The sequence below is a fragment of the Bos grunniens genome, chromosome 20, assembly GCF_055505025.1.
Source record: "Bos grunniens cultivar Pamir isolate PY7600 chromosome 20, Bosgru_T2T1.0, whole genome shotgun sequence".
Classification (NCBI taxonomy): Eukaryota; Metazoa; Chordata; class Mammalia; order Artiodactyla; family Bovidae; genus Bos; species Bos grunniens.
Window position 1 is genome coordinate 61,401,490 of NC_141184.1, and position 20,246 is coordinate 61,421,735.

The 20,246-nt window shown below is 35.7% G+C and overlaps 1 protein-coding gene across 2 annotated transcripts in view; it reads left to right on the forward strand.

The window, feature by feature from the left end:
* SLC30A5 (solute carrier family 30 member 5) overlaps nucleotides 1-12,265 on the forward strand; it is a 32,283-nt gene extending 20,018 nt beyond the window's left edge. Inside the window, exons 6-16 of one of the 2 annotated variants that reach the window (XM_086362045.1) lie at nucleotides 1,567-1,777; nucleotides 2,752-2,958; nucleotides 3,151-3,321; nucleotides 3,829-4,117; nucleotides 4,277-4,485; nucleotides 5,096-5,253; nucleotides 6,073-6,202; nucleotides 8,511-8,718; nucleotides 9,491-9,717; nucleotides 10,679-10,807; nucleotides 11,406-12,265. In XM_086362045.1, coding sequence (XP_086218171.1) covers nucleotides 2,914-2,958; nucleotides 3,151-3,321; nucleotides 3,829-4,117; nucleotides 4,277-4,485; nucleotides 5,096-5,253; nucleotides 6,073-6,202; nucleotides 8,511-8,718; nucleotides 9,491-9,717; nucleotides 10,679-10,807; nucleotides 11,406-11,576 — 1,737 coding nt within the window. In that variant the 5' untranslated portion in view covers nucleotides 1,567-1,777; nucleotides 2,752-2,913 and the 3' untranslated portion in view covers nucleotides 11,577-12,265. The remainder of the gene's footprint in view (nucleotides 1-1,566; nucleotides 1,778-2,751; nucleotides 2,959-3,150; nucleotides 3,322-3,828; nucleotides 4,118-4,276; nucleotides 4,486-5,095; nucleotides 5,254-6,072; nucleotides 6,203-8,510; nucleotides 8,719-9,490; nucleotides 9,718-10,678; nucleotides 10,808-11,405) is intronic. The other variant, XM_086362044.1, reaches the window with a different exon arrangement.
* The last annotated feature ends 7,981 nt before the right edge of the window (nucleotides 12,266-20,246 follow it).

Here is a 20,246-nt window from a genome sequence, read left to right on the forward strand (position 1 = left end):
TTGGATCTATGGGTGTTAAAGTATATGCTACTATTTAATCTTTTTCCTTCACTCACAGAGTATTCCAAAATAAATGTTTAAGTGTACTCACAGCATACTCCAAAATCAATGTCAAAAAATCACAAAAGAGAAAACCCGAACTTGTGACTTCATAATGATTACAAACATCTACATAACAGATACCATTGTGCAGGGATTTCCCTGGCAGTCCGGTGGTTAAGACTCTGAGCCCACTGCAGGGGACGCTTTCCTGGGAGGGGAACTAGGATCCCACGTGGCACAGACAAAAGAATAAATAAATAAAAATATTTGAAAAATAATTGTGCAAACTAACAATGGTAACAAATTGCCACAAAATTTTACATTAAATATATATATATACTCAGATCACTCAAATAGTTTAAAAAAATGCTGAAGATCTTCAACATAAACAAGCTAAGGACAAAGACAACTCATAAAATAAATACAAATGACTTTAAAACATTAAAAATTTTACTGCACTAAAATGAGAGTATAGATCTTACATATCCTCTCGTTAGTGTCGGTAATGAATCTGGGCATCTAACCAGAACTGTGGTGGTTTTTTTTTTAGTTCTGACTGTGAAGTACTACAGAATCCTCAGTGCCCTCTTTGCAACAAAAGTCTTAAGTTATAGTCTCCATGTTTGGGTATTGTTAATTTACCATGTCCTGATTGAATTAAAATTAGGAAATTTTAAATTGTATGGCTTATGTATACTGACTTTGTCAAAATACACACCACACTAATAGGGAATTTATCAAGTATAGTGGTTATCTTGTAATGAACAAAAATCCTCATTTTGCACTTAACATTTTTATTTTCTGAAAGTATCTGGTATTATACCTGTACATTTGTAACTAGAGAATGTACAGCAGTGCTATTTAGATTGCTTGTGTATGAAAAATTCTGAAGTATTTGCATAAATCTGGATAGTATGTCCTTCCTGTAATTTTCTTTTATCAAAATCCTTTCCTGGAATGAGAACTTAAGAAGTGTGTCAGCTTTTAAGTGCATTATATCTTTACTAGATATTAGAGATGACTGCTGATTTTCATAACATGTCCTCTTAGTTCTTTTTCCCTAGAAGAATGATAAGTAGAGTACTGATATTATTGTAAACCAACTGCCTTCACTATAACTGTTGCATGTTACAGAATAAAATGTCACTACTAATTATTCCTTAGCTACTTGGGCTTTTCAGACAGAAGCAAAGTAACATTTAAGAAGATTAGTTCTGTGAACATGTAACAGTTTGTGCATAGTAATATCCCTATTCATAGTAGCAAAGACACAACTGAAATTGTCATTATTAAGTGTCTTCAAGTGCCCTGAAAACATACTGCAGAATTTATGGGAGCTCTTTACTTTTCATCTTACTGTTAATACTATAAATTTACATTATATAGTATAAAGATTTTAATGTCAAATGTTATTTTATCTTTAAATAGGTATTTGAAAAAATTTTCTTTAGCATTTGTATAGTCATGGTCTTAAAAATCAACACTTGAAAAAGCCACTCTTGGTATTATTCTCTTCATTTTCAGACAAGGGGGGCTGCTTTTTTCATTATTGCTGTGATTTGCCTGTTGCTTTTCGACAATGATGATCTCATGGCTAAAATGGCTGAACACCGTATCCTTTTGCAGAAGATGGGAGTTTTTTAGTCTTACAGAAAAACAGAAGACTGGCAGAATGGGAAAGAAGGAGTAACTGAATTAAACTAATCAATCGTGAATGAAATTTTCATAGATTAATGTAGGTATTCTAAATCAGTATTCAAATAGTGAATAAATTCATTCTAAGTTAAATATCTTTTAAAGCACCCTAAATTTTCAGCAATTTTGGGACAATGAAAGAATATTTTAGAATGTTGTGGTGCTAATGTATGTATGTGTATACATATATATGTATGATTTACTCACTCAACAAAATCAATCTGTTTGCTCCCTTGTAATTTAACAATTTAAATGCTCCCTTTAGAAGGCAGTGGCAGTTATTAAATATAAACTTTTTTGAAATTAAATGAAAAAACCTTTGGCATCTTCTTACTTGAAAGAAGTTTAAATTCCTTAATCTGGTATTCACTCTCTTGCTCTAAATTATTTCCAACTCAGCCCCCCACTCCTCTCTCATACTGACTAAACCCAGCTTCCAATTAAATATATCTACTCATTTTCCTCTGCAGACATGGCTTGTTCTTTCCTATCCACATACCCTTTAGTTACCCTTAACCCTCTCCATTTAGCAGGGCTCAGAACACCAGTTTTGAATCTTCTGGTGATTGATACTGCCCTAAAACCTATTCATTAACTAAAACCAGTTTACTGTGTTACAGTGAAAGAGAATGGCATGACTTTTGCAAAACTTTGGGTTGACTGTTAAAGAACTGTTGCCCACCCTACCCTCTTTTGCTTGCTGCTTATTTTGCTGAGGCTTATGTTATCAACAACTAAGAAGCAGATTTAGGACTGAGTTTTACATGGCATTCCAAAAGATCAACCTTAATTGAATCAGATAGGAGTGGTCTAAGGAGGTTCCTTGTTCTCATCACTTTGTTCTAGTATGTATGCATATGTCTTTTGGAGGTTGTGTACTAAAATTTAACAACTATGCCTTAAGCACTATTATACTTGTCTTGGAGACAACAAAAGAAGTATAACACAAGCCATTCTAATTTATGAATCATGTTCCCTAAATTAATTTTTTCATTATTTTCTTTTGTTTTTAAGGGAAACATTATTGAGGATAGTCAGGTTTGGGGCCCTCGGACTAATAGTCAACCCAAAATAGTAGGTAAATTCCAGGAGGACTTCAAGATTCAAAGAGTTAAATTTTTTTCCTTTACTCCAACTCACTTAGCTGAAGGACATCATGACAGTGCTCTAACCCACATGCTTTACACAGCCATTGCCTTCTTAGGTGTGGCAGATCACAAGGTATGTTTTCTTTTCTTTGTTCTTAACATGAGAGATTCTGAAAAGTTAAAGCAACGATAACTTTAAAAGTGCATTTAAAATTATTTACAATACTGCCAACCATTTGAGTAGTTCAGTAATTTGGGTTATGAAAAAAACATGCTAGCTCTTGAACTCTGTGTTTCTAATAAGATTTATCTACTTTTCTCACAGGGTGGAGTATTATTGCTAGTACTGGCTTTGTGTTGTAAAGTTGGTTTTCATACAGCTTCCAGAAAACTCTCTATAGATGTTGGTGGAGCCAAACGTCTTCAAGCTTTATCCCAAATCGTTTCTGTACTTCTCTTATGCCCATGGGTCATTGTTCTTTCTGTGACAACTGAGGTAAGAGCAGGAATTTATTGGTAATAAGTAAAATAACTATTACTTATAGATTTTGGTTCAATACATTATATTTTATTTCAGTTTGATGCTGCAAGTGGCTTAAATTTCTTTGCATTTTCTTTATAGGTTTTGAAAATTTTTTAGAGTTAACTTTATTGTTTATAGAAAATACAAATCAAGTACTATTATATTTATATACCCCTCCCATCCCTGTGGCCTGAAGGAATCAGTTAAATACTACCCAGAATAATTTAATACTTAACCAAAAACCCAAGGATTGTACATCACCAAGTATTTATAAAATTATTAAACCATAATGCTTCTTTTTTTAATACTTTGGGGAATACTAGGAAACTGTGCCAATATCTTATAACTCATATTTTGTTATTTTACAAGTTGTATTGAATCATGGAAATACTTGTGTACACATAAACAGATTAACTAAAATATAAGATGTGAACTTTATACCCATATGGTATTAACAATTTTTTTTTTTTTAATTTCCAGAGTAAAGTTGATTCTTGGTTTTCTCTCATTATGCCTTTCTCAACGGTTATTTTTTTTGTCATGATCCTGGATTTCTATGTCGAGTCCATTTGTTCAGTCAAAATGGAAGTTTCCAAATGTGCCCGCTATGGATCCTTTCCCATTTTTATCAGCGCTCTACTGTTTGGAAAGTTTTGGACACATCCGATAGCAGGCCAACTCCGGGCTGTGGACAGAGCAGCACTCCAGGAGGGCACGGAGCACGTGCTTTCTGGAGGAGTGGTGGTCAGCGCTGTGTTCTTCACCTTATGTGAGCATTTCCCCTAGTGGCTCATTCATTCAACTGGGGAGTGTGTTCAGTGCTTACATAGTGCTGAGAGATACTGTTGGGTTCTGTAGGTTAAACTTTTAAAATTTTTGTAATATATGTATATATATATATATATTTTTTTTTTTTTCCTTTTTTTAGCTGCCAACATCTTATCATCTCCTTCTAAGAAAGGACAGAAAGGTACCCTCATTGGATATTCTCCTGAAGGAACACCTCTTTATAACTTCATGGGTGACGCTTTTCAGCATAGTTCCCAGTCCATCCCTAGGTTTATTAAGGAATCACTAAAACAAATTCTTGAGGAAAATGACTCTAGGCAGATCTTTTACTTCTTGTGTTTGAATCTGGTAAGAGTTTTAATGGCATATCTTGAAAGCTTAATCTTTTTTTTCTTTTTGAAGGCTTAATCTTTTAATTTGGACAGTTCTGGTGTAATTTTTGTTATTCCCCAAAATTTTAATAGTTAGAGGTGGGCCAAAATATTTTCTCTAGTAGAAAGATTACAGGATCATATTCATACTGCTTAAACACTTTTGAGGTATTTTAGAGACATTGGTTTTGTGTGCCATTCAAATCAATAGAGTAGCTTATAAAGATTCTAATGTACTCCTTATGGGATCTCACTCCCAACCAGATTGCTAACATTTTCTAATCTAGTTTATTGAGTTCTAAAGACATGTAGATAAAGCTGCCTCCTTTTAAATAGTTTATAAGATGGACATATCTGATTTAGCATGATTTCTTACCATTTATATGAAGTGAGATTTCTTGTGAGAGAATCAGTTAAGTAATGAAAGAGGCGGTATATCTTCAAGTAAGCTTTGCGTAATTAAGCATTAAATTCCTTATGATCAAATTCTGATAGATTTATCTTAAAACAGTATTGCCCAATTGTTCTTTTGGGAAATAAAAACTATTCCCCTGTTGTTTTTTGTTTTGTTTTGGAACATGGTTTAGCTTTTTACCTTTGTGGAATTGTTCTATGGCGTGTTGACCAATAGTCTGGGTCTGATCTCGGATGGATTTCACATGCTCTTTGACTGCTCTGCTTTGGTCATGGGACTTTTTGCAGCCCTGATGAGCAGATGGAAAGCAACTCGGATTTTCTCCTATGGGTAGGTACACTGACTATCAAGGCTTGTGTTAATAGCAAATTCCATCTCATGGGATAAAATTCTACTACCTTGAATACAAATTTAATTTTTCAGAGCCTAATTTTTCTTTAAAGTAGATAAGAGGAAATAAACCAAGCATTTGATAAATACTGAATGGCAGTAAGCTTAAGACCATACTCCCTGACAAATCCTTCTCATAGATAGGTAGCAAAAATCAGTTAAATAGCGAGCTATTTGGCCAGCGGTGTTTCTTTGAGGTCATGGAATGTGCATGATCATTCACATCTTTGCTGTTAGGAAGAGAATTCAAACTTTGAAGTGATTATGCATGCAGTATCCTTTCATTAAGTGAATCATTCGGTGAATACTAGAATCCCTGATTTGTTCAGAGTATTTTGATAAAGACCTACTGTAAATAGGTTAATAAATTCAGCTTATTTTCAGCTGTTTATATTTTGAAAGATGAATGAGCCAAAGATACAAAAAATCTTGATACAAGTTGAATCTGTGTGTTGTGACAGATACAGAGAACATCAAAGTCTTGAAAGAGAGAAAAGTAACTTCTTGCTAAGAAATTAGGACATCTTTATATAAAAGGGGACACTGAAGAAGGACTTTGATAAACACATAAAATCCCAACAAACATATAAACCTTCCAGCAGTAGTATGATATTTAAAATCTTGGTAATTTTCAAGTCTTACTGTTTGTGTAGTTGAAAATCTGGACTCATTTCCTCATTTATAACATAATAATGTTTATATTTTAAAAATACTTCATTTGTTAACTTCCTTTTCTAAAAATATATTCTCCATTTTTAGGTATGGCCGAATAGAAATTCTCTCTGGATTTATTAACGGGCTTTTTCTAGTGGTAATAGCTTTCTTTGTGTTTATGGAGTCGGTGGCCAGGTTAATTGATCCTCCGGAATTAGACACACACATGTTGACAGTAAGTCTTTTCATTTTACTATTTAGTTTCTACTCATACAGCTTTTTCCCTACTAATGTTTAACTACTTGTAATTATTGACCTAACAAGGTTTTATTTATTTTTTTTTAACTCAGCATAACTTCCTATCGTGCTATTTACATTTACACTGCTGACTCTTAGAAATTAATACACCTTTCTCCAGTACATTGGTTGTCAGAATATTAGATGACATTCTAAAATACAGATTTTTTTTCTGCCTTATTAAATGTTTTTGTTTGAAGATGTGTTTTTAGGTAACTGAGGAAATTTGCAAAGACTTGATTACTCTAAATTAGTGCTATGGTAACTTTTAATGTTCTCCCTGTGCCCCTTAACCTTTACATGTGCTTTTCCTTGTAGTTCTCGTACCTTTCCCACATTCTGCCCTTTTAGCCTTTACTTCTAATGTCTCCTCTGGTGGGATACCTTCCCTTCATCCCTCTCTTCGCACCACAAAGTATGTTAGATTTCCCTTTCTGAATATTCCCATTGTATCTGTGCAGTCTTCTTACAGCAACACTGACTTAAAGCTGTTGTTTAATTTGTCATTCTTCCACAGTTAGGATGTATTTTCAGGACCTGAATTGTGTATATTAACTCTTAAATTTTAGCACCTGGCTTACAATAGAAAGCCAACTATTATGGTAGGGATTATTTTTTTGTAATATAGTAGAATTTTTATTATAATGTTATGTTAGTTTTAGATCTACCACAAAGTGATTCAGTGATATATATATATATATAAAAATACATATATATATATTCTTTTTTTACAGTCTGTTATTAATCATTAAATGACTAAAAACAATTATGAATCTTGTTGATGGAAGCATGTAGTAAATGTTTTTGAATTGTAATTTGGATATATATTTTGGATTTTTAAATGCTTATATCTTTGACCTTTAATATTTGCTACAGAAATATTCACACAAGGGTGTAGGGGTGCACCATTCATTGTACCACTGTTTATAATGGTACAATGGCAGGGAAAAAGAAAAACAGTGTTCACCAATGAAAGGACTAGTTAAATGGCACTCATCCAATAGAATAATACACACTTACTAAAAAGAAAGGTGTATCAATATATGCTGGCATGAAAAATATTTACAGTATGCACTAAGTGAAAAAAACATAAAATAGTATTGAATATGATCCTGTTACTGATTTTTAAAAGGTATATATATATATATGTATATTAGTATTGTGCATAGAATATACACCATCCTCTTAGGAGAGACTAACTCTTAGAGGGCAGAATTAGAGGGGCCTTTCACTTTGTTATTTTTTTTTCATTCTGATGAAATACAGAAAAATGAAGTATTTCTCAACAGAGGAGAGTATTTATGATCTAATGAAGTCTCTGCAAACAGTATTTTATTTCATTCAAAATTCATTAATACTCTTCAGGATCATAAAGCTGACTGAAGTTTTTAAATCTGACAGACAGATGGTCTGAATCATGAGAAGAAGTAAATAAGTTCTATACATGTTTACTACAGACTACAAAGCTAGTCTCTTACTAGCTTTGAAAATTAATTAAAATATTCTGTGCCCTTAATTTTATATGTTCTTTTTATAAAACAAATGGATTTCTCTAAAGGAGAAATTGTAGATATATGTAAATTAAATAGTGCCATGAGCTACTATTTCAAATCATCTTGTAAGAGGTGTTAATGAAGGTAAGTAACTTTGTTTATCCTCTGAGGTATTATTGTGGCACCATTAAGTAAAGATAATCCCGCTTACTTTGTTTTTGAAAAAAATGCTTTTTCATTACACTTTTTTTTATTATGGTAAATCTTACTATAGTTAAGACACAATAAGACTATGTTTATTTGGAGTCCACTCGTTAGTAAATTACAGTCATTGTCTTTTAAAGTATTGAAATTTACCTAGTAATATAAATGAGATTTCAGGTACAGTGTATACATGCTCTAGTTAAGCAGTACTTTCAAACTCTTATTTAAACAAGACAAAACTTGAGCATCATTTATTTATTCATAAACCCTGAATCAAGTACACTTTTATTCTTAATCATTTAATTAAAGCAAACCTAAATCCTTTTACTTGTCAGCACTTTGGTATTTGAAACTTAAGTGCTGCTTCTAAAATATTCTAAAATTCACACTTTAAAATTTTTTCTCATTGAATTTAGTGAAGTTTTACTATATTTTCAAAACTGTGAACCAAAAAAAACATATAGCTGTATAGTAAGTTTTTGATAACAAATTTGTTTTGGTTTTTTTTTTAATTACAAATTTAAAGGTTTCTTTCCTCTTTTTTGCTAGCCAGTCTCAGTTGGAGGGCTGATAGTAAACCTTATTGGTATCTGTGCCTTTAGCCATGCCCATAACCACAGCCATGGAGCTTCTCAAGGAAGCTGTCACTCGTCTGATCACAGCCATTCACACCACGCGCACGGCCACAGTGACCATGGGCACGGCCACAGCCACAGCCACGGGTCTGCAGGCAGAGGCATGAACGCTAACATGAGGGGTGAGTCCTGGCCAAGAACCGCCCTACCTTTCAACTGTTCTCAGTTGATACTGTACTAAGAATTGGGCTTCTGGTACAATTTTATTTAAAAAAGAACAATCTGTAGCTAAGAGATCTAAAATCATCTGTTATCGAAAATGCCCACAAATGTTCATAAATGTCCATTTTTTTAAATGAATTATTGTAATTATAAAGTCCCTTTCATAGTAACACTTGTATAAATATTAGTTGCGAGGGAAACTGTGTTATTATGCACTTTCATGTAAAAGAATTAGAAAATGTTTATTGTACTGTAAAAAAAAAAATACAGGGGAAGTATTTATCATTTATGTGATATTTGTTCTGATATTTGTTTGGACGTGCCATGCAGCTTATGGGATCTTAGTTCCCAACAAGTGATTGAACCTGCACCCTTGATGGTAAAAGTGCAGAGTCCTAACTTCTGGACTCCCAGAGAATTCCCCATTCTGATATTTTAATATAAATAATTTGAGTAATGTCAAGAGTTGGCACATGTATGATTTCTAGGAGTCGTTCCCAAACAAACTACACCATCGTAAAACTCACCACTTTGTTAATAGTTGCCCAAATCTTTACTTTGACCTCTATGCCATGAATTCCTTGATGAAGTGAGGAGGTTTAATCATTTGGAAGTACCAGCCCCTAGCAGAGTGCCTGGTGGATAATAGATACCTTGTGACATTTGTAGAATGAATAAAAACCTAAATTAGATGTGCTTTAATTTTTAATGTTTTATGTACCTTACTTGTAGGTGTGTTTCTACACGTTTTGGCAGACACGCTCGGCAGTATTGGTGTGATCGTATCCACCATTCTTATAGAGCAGTTTGGATGGTTCATTGCTGATCCCCTCTGTTCTCTTTTTATTGCTGTATTAATATTTCTCAGTGTTGTCCCACTGATTAAAGATGCCTGTCAGGTTCTACTTCTGAGGCTGCCACCAGAATATGAAAAAGAGCTACATATTGCCTTAGAAAAGGTACTGTGTATAATTTCCTTACTATTCTTCTTCCTTTTAAAATAGTATTTGAAATTAAGTTGGCCAAACGAGATGAAAATGAAAATGACAGTCTTGTAGAAAATGAACTGAAAATATGGACAGGCAATTCATAGAAAAACCAGACACAAATAGAATATATTTCAACTTGTAGTTCACCATTTAATATTATCTGCTGATGAACAGTTGGCATCTTGAATATATAAGATATAACATTTTAACCACACTGGTTTCATAAATAAAATTAGTAAAGTTTTCTCACTTTCTCATAATTGGTATTTACTACAAAAAAGTTTTTACTATGTCCTACTAAAAAAAGTATTTTACTTCAAAACTAATATACATCCATTACAGAAAGTTTTAAAGTATAAAAAAGAAAAAATATATATAGTTAGTTTCACCACCTGGAGAGAAATACTTTTGAAGAGTTATTTTTCTATGTAAAAATACTTTAAAAATATTAAAAACGGCCAAAAAAATGTTTTGTACTGCTTTGTAAATTTTTTCCCATTGAATTTAACCAGCCTGTATTGTTGAACGTGAAGGCTGTCTTTTGAATGTGTTATCTCAAATATAAAATAATACTTGAATGTTTGTATCAGTATAAAGGAAAAGAGGTAGTTCACTAAACATATCCAGTTTAAAACAGGGAAAGTGCATGTTACATAGGTAAAAATAGGTGTGCACCATTGTGTGTAAAGGCCTGTGTAACCCTGCTCACGTCCTGTTCCAGACTTCCTTCCTGGCATCACTGCCAGGTCAATACTGTAGACGCCTTTGCTTGTGGTTGTCCCTCCTGTTCCCTTCTAAATTCTAGGCTCTCCTTATTATTGTTATTATTTTTAATCAGCTTAATAATGGTTCCTGGACCAGAAAGACTGCTTTGTGTTCAGTAAAGTAGCCTTTCAAGTCCATTTGTATCACCTTTCCTTTTATTTGACAGCTACAGAAAATTGAAGGATTAATATCATACCGAGACCCACATTTTTGGCGTCATTCTGCCAGTATTGTGGCAGGAACAATTCATATACAGGTGACATCTGATGTGCTGGAACAAAGAATAGTACAGCAGGTAATCCTCTTAAGTTTTAAAAATAATTTCACTTGAGGTAATTCATAAGTTAAATTGTACACATTATAAGTTCTACAGCTCGATTGTCACTTAATTTTTTTTAAATATCAGCCTTACAGCTGACCAGGGACAGCTTTCTTTTTTACATTTAGATTTGTTTTATATCCAAAAATAGTAAAAATAAAGTCAGTCTTTATTATGTGGAGGACAAGCTTAAGTTAATGTAAAAAAAGTTCATTTGTAATCCACCTTGATTACCAACAGATGGTCAAGAAATAAGTTATTATAAATAGTCCTAAGTTAATAATAATAAAGTTGGCAGGGTGGCGATAAGGATGAAAACAGGTCCTGTATCCCTATTCTGGACCTACCAAATTGAAAACAATCGCTGTTCTCCTTTACTCCTCTGAATGTCAATTCAGTGAGCTACTGGCCTCCTGACAGATCCTATGTAATATTTGACCAGCTAAATAATAAATGTTATTTTAAGGACGTATCACTGACTGGCTGTTTTTTAAAATGTGATATTCATTATTTAATCCATGTGCACTAAATGCATTAATCTAAATGCTTTTCAATGTATGGATTTTTATAACAGGTTACAGGAATACTTAAAGATGCTGGAGTAAACAATTTAACGATACAAGTGGAAAAAGAAGCATACTTTCAACATATGTCTGGCCTGAGTACTGGATTTCATGATGTTCTGACTATGACAAAACAAATGGAGTCCATGAAATACTACAAAGATGGTACTTACATCATGTGAGATAACTTGGGAATTACTGCTGGGGTTTGAACAATGAAGATTAAAAGGCCGGGTATTTATAATACCACCAGAAGGAAGAAAATTGCACATAATTGTACAGAAACATTTTGTTGCTTTTGAAAAAATTTTTAAAGCTCCCTACAGTTGGATCAAGGAATCTTTCTTAAAGGAAATTTAAATATAGAATGAAGCATTAATTGTACAAGTAAAATAATTGTTGAAATTATGTGTAAAATAGCAAACCTGAAATTTGAGTGAATGTGATGTAATATCACATCATCTTCAAAAATGAACATATAATGATGGATTCAAGTGAAGACCAGAATTACTTCTGTGTGTTTACTTTCCTCCAGAAAGCATCTCCACTGTAAATAATGTATGTAACATGTTTATTACAAATACCCAAATGAAAAAAATTTAGTCACTTTTTTGCATAGCCCTAGGATAAAATAGGAATAAAAGATCTATATTTATGGACTTTCTGTATATAAAACTGGTTTCTAATTATAACTTAAATCCATTAAGTAAAACCTTGTTGCCACTTTAAATGTAAACTGAATTACTTGGGAGAGACCTCAGCCATTGATAGGAGGCAGCAGTGGGGATGTGAAGGACAGCATGACAGATTTTGATGCGTTACAGAAGTCAACCACTCTGTAAAATAAATTTTTTTTTTTTACTTTTGGTAATATTTGCAAATGAATAATTGCTTTATTAGGGTAAAGAACTTAGACTAAGTTGTGTCCATGTTATTCACTCACTTGTCTTCTTCTAAAGTAGAATATTCCACTCCTTGTTATGCATCTGGCATTCCAAGTTGCTTATTAAGCTGGTATCCAAGCAGTGCTAGGCTTTTCATCTTTTCATTTAGCTCCATATACTGTGGAAGAGCCAGTGGAGAGAGTCATAGATAACTGTCAACTCAGAGTTGAATTTTCTGCCTAAAAATGTAACTTAAAAAAAAAAAAAATTTCTGAAACATATCGCTATAAAAGAAACATCAAAGAATTAGGTGGTTATTTTAAAGTTTAATAAGTAAATCTTGTTCATAAACCCCTGGGCACTATGAAATCAAAATACCCTATAAGTACTTTCTGTAATAATATCTAATTTATATTTTTTCATTTACGATTTAAACTGAATGTATAGTCTGAAAAGACTGTATGATAAATAGATACGTAATAATATATGCAGTTCTATGAACACCAAAGAATGTTGTCCAAAAGAACTTTTGAATACCTATTTATAAGCATCTGAATATTTTCTCTCTTATACTAGGAATTTTGATGAGTAGGATGGATTAATTTTAGTATGGGTACTATTTTCTTATCTATACCATAATGGCAAACTTGTATTGTAAATCATATTTTTGTCTTACAAATTTTAATATGTGAGAGGTTTTAGAAATTTGTTATAAGTTATTTTGATATTCCTTGTCTTCTCTTTACACATTTTCTGGTCCAGATTCTTCAATACATATTAAAACTTTGGAGTGGTGGGAAAATAATTGCATATGGATGTTTTAATGTAATTTTTATACATTAAAAAATTTAGATAGGTACAATATTACATCATTTTTTTAAGTTGTATTTCCCTTTAAAAATAAAATTGTCATCTCCCTTAGAAGGCATAAAAATAGCAAGAAAATTAAGCTAATGTGATTGACAACTATCAAGATGAAAGAGAAGGCAGCATGAAGATATGACTTAGGCAAATCAGCTTCTGGTTTGTATTTTTTTTTTTCCTCATACATAAAATCAGAATACAGTCTGCTTAAATTCCGGAGCAACTGGAACCCAGACACTACTAGTAGGAATATGAAATGATGCAGCCACTTCGGAGAACTGTTCAACAGTTTCTTTTAATGTTGAACATACATCTGTCCTGTGACCCAGCAGTTCCACTCCTAGGTCTTTACCCAAGAGAAATGGAAACATGTCTATAAAAAGAGTGGAACAAGAATGTACATGTTTGTGACAGCCAGAAACTAAAAGAATCTAAATGTCCATCCTCAATAGATAAGTAAATTATGGTATATTTACAATAGACTACTACTCAGCAGTTTTTTAAATTACTGTTAGAAACTATATAGGTGAATCTCAAAAACATAAGTGAGGGACTTCCCTGAAAGTCCAGTGGTTATGACTGTGCTCTCAGTGCAGGGGGTGAGAGTTCAGTCCCTCGTCCAGGAACTTAGATTCCTACATGCCACAGGGTGCAGCCAAAAAAAGAATAAGTGAAAGAAACCAGCTACAAAAGAAGGCTGGGTTTCCCTGCTGGCTCAGCTGGTAAAGAATCCGCCTGCAATGCAGGAGACCTGGGTTCAATCCCTGGGTTGGGAAGATCCCCTAAAGGAGGGCGTGGCAACCTGCTCCAGTATTCTTGCCTAGAAAATCCCCATGGACAGAGCAGCCTGGTGGGCTACAGTCCTTGGGGTCTGAAAGAGTCAGAGATACGACTGGGCGACTAAGCACAGCACAAAAGAGGTCTATATGGTTCCATACATGTAAAGTCCAACAACAGAGAAGATTACTTAACACAAACTTATCTTATACTTCTGCAGTCAGAAGCTGAAGATGGGACTTAGTGGCCTAAAATCAAGTTGCCACAAGGCTGCATTTCTTTATGGAGGCTCTCAGAATCCATTACCTCATTCATTTCAAGTTGCTGGCTGAATTCAGTCCTATAGTTGTGATTGAGGTCACTGTTTCTTTGCTGCTATTCCCAGATTCTAGAGACCACCTATATTTTTTGACCACCCCCTTCCTCCATCCTCAAAGCCAACAAGAGTAGGTCATGTGCTTCTTACACTTGAGATCTCTCCTGCCTCTTTTTTCACTGTAGCATCTTTCTCTGACCCACTCTTCTGTCTTCCTCTTCTATTTTTAAGGACTCTTGTGGTTACATTGGGCCCACCCAGGTAATCCAAAATAATCCCCTATCTCAAAGTCCCTTTTGCTATGTAACATGGTCACAGGTATGTTCATATTCACAGGTTCTGGGCATGAGGACAAGGACATCTTTCAGGGAGTTGTTATTTTGCCTGCCACACGGTTGCCTTGGGAAGACAGGGAATTGTTCCAAAAGGGCAGGGAGATCTTTTTGGAGTGGTAGAAGTGTTCTATACCTAGAGCACAGTGGTGGTTACACAGGTATATACAGGAGTCAGAATCTTAGTTATAATTTAACTTCTGTTACTGCATTTTTTTCAAGTGCTTTTATATTACTAATTTGCTAGTAATTACTCAAAGCAACTATATGGTAGGCACACAATTATCCAGTTTTTTTTTTAGTACTCTAGTGTTACCATATAATAAGTTAGCTTTAACTGATCTAGTTCAATAACACAGTATAATGGACTAGATTTTTTTCCAGATACACTGTTCCTCTTTGTGGCTGTATTCCTCTTGAATATAAAGGCTAAGGAGGTTTCCCCCGAAGCAAAGTACAGTACATAGATCTGTCAGTATTCACACAGTTATGGAAAGCCCATTTAAGAAATAATACAATTTAGTAGTTTATGTTTTTTTTAACATTGAATAAATCCATTCATTCTTAACAAAACTCACTGAAGTTCTTTATAGCAAGACACTGCTCTAGAAGCTAGGGGTAAAATCACCAATAAAACAGTCCTGCCCTAGAGGAACTTACTTCTACATGTAGAAGACAGACCAATATGTAAAAATACCAGTTTGTGATAAGCAGTATGAGGAAGAGCAATAACTTACTGAACCCTTGTTATGTACTACGTGGGCACTGTTCTAAGCAATCGATATGTCTTAATTGTTATTCGCATTTTACTGATGAGGAAACTGAGGAAGCAAAAGGTTAATTGCCCCAAATCATACACCTAATAAGTTGTAAAGCCAACTTTCCAAACCAGGCAGTCTGGTTTCACTCAAGAGAGGTGCTAGAGCTAGCCAAAGAGGATCTCCATGGCAGGGAACAGAACCAGATTTGAATAAGGAACCAAACAATATTAGTATCCTAAACTGTATTCTATTAATAGCCCCTATTCTACCCTGAAAGAACATCAAATGCACGGCATTTGAGGCAGGCGGTGGTTAGCATGTGGCATCCCACTCCAGTACTCTTGCCTGGGAAATCCCATGGACAGAGGAGCCTGGTAGGCTGCAGTCTATGGGGTCGCTCAGAGTTGGACACGACTGAGCGACTTCACTTTCACTTTTCACTTGCATGCATTGGAGAAGGAAATGGCAACCCACTCCAGTGTTCTTGCCTGGAGAATCCCAGGGACAGGGGAGCCTAGTGGGCTGCCGTCTCAGGGGTCGCACAGAGTTGGACACAACTGAAGCGACTTAGCAGTAGCAGCAGTATAGTGAGGACATGGAAAATCTGTGGAGGGCTTTGAGTAAGGGGCAACTTGAGCTGATTAGTTTCAAAAGGATCAGGACAGGAAAACCAGAGTGGAATCCAGGGAACAGTGGCCTTTGCCAAAGCCCAAATGAGAGATTTGGGCGGACTAAACAGCATGTTCATTGCCCCTTATTCATAAGCTCGCTGTTTAAGGTAAAAAATAAATCAGACACAAACCCTGCCTTCACTGTTTGTTACACAAGGAAAATAAGGTGTACATAAGGGTAATTCAAGATTTAGAGAAATTTGGTGCCATGAGGGAGTGGCAAAGTTCAGAAAATGGAAGTTACTTTTAGCTGAAGGGACAAGGGTGAGTCTTCACAAAGGAGGTGGCATTTGATAGATCAAAAGGACCAATAGGATTGGAGACAGAAGGCAAGGGGATTAATTTCCTCTGGAGTAAAGTGTATAATCCCATTAGGGGTTCCCTTTTGTGCAATCACGGCTTGTGGGTGTGGGTGTGGGGTTAGCAGTCCTACGATTAGGAAGGTTAGGAGCACAGCATTGAGGATATCTGAAAACCAGGTTACAGCTAACCACAGACCTGTTAGGTAATCACGCATGCATGCATGATAAGTCGCTTCAATCGTGTCTGACTCTTCAACCACATGGATTGTAGCCCACCAGGCTCCTCTGTCCATGGGATTCTGCAGGCAAGAGTACTGGAGTGGGTTGTCATGCCCTCCTCCAGGATAAGGTAATCATATAGGTGTTCATCGCTAGCCCTGTAAAAAGGGCTAAGTTACAGTGACTTATGCCTTATTTCAAGTAGGGTTTTCCATTGTTGGTTGCCTTGGTTTCTCACAGGAGCAGGACAGGAATGCCTAATATGAAAGACTGTAGACTGATAGTGGGCTGGACACTGGCGGGCCTAGGAATCAGACTTTGCCCATAGCTGTGATCCAAGTGTCTGTCACTTAATCTCTGACCTAAAATGATAGGGTTTGGATCCAGTGAATATAAGGTGATCAAGCCCTTGCAGTCCTGTGCAATCAGGGTAATAGTCCTAAATTCATCTACAGGAACCATTTTTGTTAAAGGCAACAAATGCATTAAAAGCCTAAAGTGTACAAAGCAGGGTGCATGATACAAAGAAGTAATACAGTCTGTGCCCTCATAGGAACAAAACAGTTTATAAAAATATAAAAATATGTAAAAGCATCAAAGAGATACATGCTGAGAGAAAGGTAAGTTTAACACTGCTCCGAGTTCAGAGGAGGAAGAGAACCATTCCTCTTGGAAGATTGCAAAAACCGTTATGGAGGAGAGGGCATACATTTTCAATAATCAGGGAAGATCAGTGCACTTCGTTATGATTTTGAAGTTTGACTTGTCCATATCTTGGCTATGTAAATATTTGAATCTGCGTAAACTCTGAGCCTTAGGTTCATCAGCTAGGATCACCAGTGAGTTCTGGGGTGATCAGCGGCAACTTTCACCTACTCCCACTTCTGACCTCATGAAACAGCCACTGTAAAGTATAGCTGAGCACCAACAAAAGACTATTAAATTGTGCTTTAATTTCGCTCTGTACTGTACCCCATGTTACTCAGCCCCAGTCTTAAGAGTCTCAGGCTACTCAGCCTTCTAGAAAGACTACTCACTGTGCAAAGACTCATTACTGTGCAAACAGAGTAAGAACAGATATAGCAGGAGTGGTTTGCAGAAGAGAATCCTTTCTTCAATTTCCAGGACCAGTAGACTGTCCTCTCATTCTCCATCCGTTTTTTCTTGGGCTTCTTTTATTACTTGCCTTTCTTCTTCATTCCCTTTTATTTTCCTCCATCTCCTTGAAAGTGAAAGTTGCTCAGTCATGTCGGACTTTTTGTGACCCCATGGACTATACAGTCCATGGAATTCTCCAGGCCAGAATACTGGAGTGGGTAGCCTTTCCATTCTCCAGGGGATCTTCCCAACCCAGGGATCAAACCCAGGCCTCCCACATTGCAGATGGATTGTTTACCAGCTGAGCCACAAGGGAAGCCCAAGAATACTGGAGTGAGTAGCCTATCCCTTGTCCAGGGGATCTTGCTGACCCAGGAATCCAACCAAGGTCTCCTGCATTGCAGGTAGATTCTTTACCAACTGAGGTATGAGGGAAGTCCATCTCCTTACCACAACTTAACCTAACAAACTGAAGGCCCTACGAGGTGTGAAGTTTGACTTTACAACAGATTTCTCAAATGTGTGAGACATTTAGCTGTAAAATACTTCACCTCACTTTGCTAGCTCTTCCCTTGTAGCTCAGTTGGTAAAGAATCTGCCTGCAATGCAGGAGACTTGAGTTTGATTCCTGGGTCAGGAAGATGCCCTGAAGAAGGAAATGGCAACCCACTCCAGTATTCTTGCCTGGAGAATCCCATGGACAGAGGAGCCTGGCAGGCTGCAGTTCACAGGGTCACAAGAGATGGACACAACTTAGCAACTAAACCACCACACAGGGCATAACTTATTCCCAGAGTAATGTCTATAGGAAAAAACAAATGTATTAATATTTCCCTTACTGGACACTGCTATAACTAATCACAAGTTTCAACAAAAATTCAATTAATAATCAAGAAGAAAAAAGGGAATGTTATTCAAGTCAAACTAAGGATCATAACCTGGGAGATAAGACTCTCAGCTCCTAGAACTGTTTCAAAGTTAGAAGTTGAAGGCACAGTCATATACATTTTCAGGACAACAGATTATACATCAAAATGACATACAGATATTTTGCACAAAGTTCACCAAAGATACATAGACTAGATAAGCCTGTACAAGGGCTTCCCTGGAGGCTCAGTTGGTAAAGAATCTGCCCACAATACGGGAGACCTGGGTTCAATCCCTGGGTTGGGAAGACCCCCTGGAGGAGGGCATGGCAACCCACTCCAGTATTCTTGCCTGGAGAATCCCCTGACATAGGGGCCTCGTGGGCTACAGTCCATGGGGTCACAAAGAGTCAGACACGACTGAGTGACTAAGTACACACACATACAAACTTGTACAAAGTGAACAGCAAGTCACCGTGACCTCCTACAGAGTTGGGAAAGAATGCTGTTCCTTTTTGACAGTACATTGCTAGCATCAGAAGAAAGAACAAATTGATCTTCACAGTTAAGCAAACACTTCTGTATTTAAGAAGGTCTAGTTAATGTGTAATGCAGATGAACACTGGATATTAGGGAAGGGGGAGACCCAGACAGATGGGGAGGGAGACTTTTATGTTTAAGTTTTCTTTCCCTGCCTTAAAATGTAAACACTATTTCATCACAATAAATAGAGCTTCAACTGTAACATGTTTTTGCATGAGACCAATTCAAGAAATATATACAGACCATATTCTAAATATAACAAATTGTATTCTAAATAAAACGTTTAAAAACAAGTTTCTCACTTCCTTCTCAAGTACCAGTTCATTAACACCCTTACTTCTGTAAACCAATTTTTGTGTTCCCCATGGCCACACACCCACATATCCACTGTGGGATAGAAATAGGAGCAGACGTACCTTGCAGCTTTAAAATCTATGTACTTTTACATGGGGCTTATCTGATGGTCTGGGCGGTTAGGACTCTGCGTTCCCCCTGCAGAGGGCACAGGTTCAATCTCTGGTCGGAGAGCTAAGATTTCCAAAAAAAAAAACCTGTGTACTCTTATATGTGCACAGAATATTCCTGAAGGATACCCAAGAACCTTTTAATGTATTTTCCTTTGTGGAGGTGGACCAACTCTTTATTGTATAACCTCCATGACTATTAAACACAGTATCCAAAACCTAAAATAACAAATTTAAGGGACAATGGCAAGGGGTTAAAGTATACATCAGCTTTACAAATCTATGGTCAATATACAACTGAAGAAAATTATTTTATGGTGTTTTTCTGTATACTTTTTTTTTTTTTGGCCACATAGCTCGTGGGATCTTAGTTCCCTGATCAGGGATTGAACCCCAGCCCTCAGCAGTGACAATGCAGAGTCCTCACCATTGGACTTCCAGGGGATTCCCTATACTGTCATCTTTTTCAACTCCTGTTTCTATCAACATTTTAGTGTGAATGTCCCCAATTTTCAGTCAATATATCAACCACCCTAACCTTAATTTTTTTTTAAGTTACACAGTGTATTGTTTTAAAAAGTCAAATAGTTCTTTAAAACTGATAACAAAATCATTACACCCCTGTCTACCATTCCTGCTCTCTAAAAAGAACCATTTTCTATTTTTGTAGCTCTGTGATCTGCTATTTACAGTCATAATTCTCAATAATGTCCTTATACTGTTATTTTTTGTAGTTTTTTTTTTTACCAGTTTTA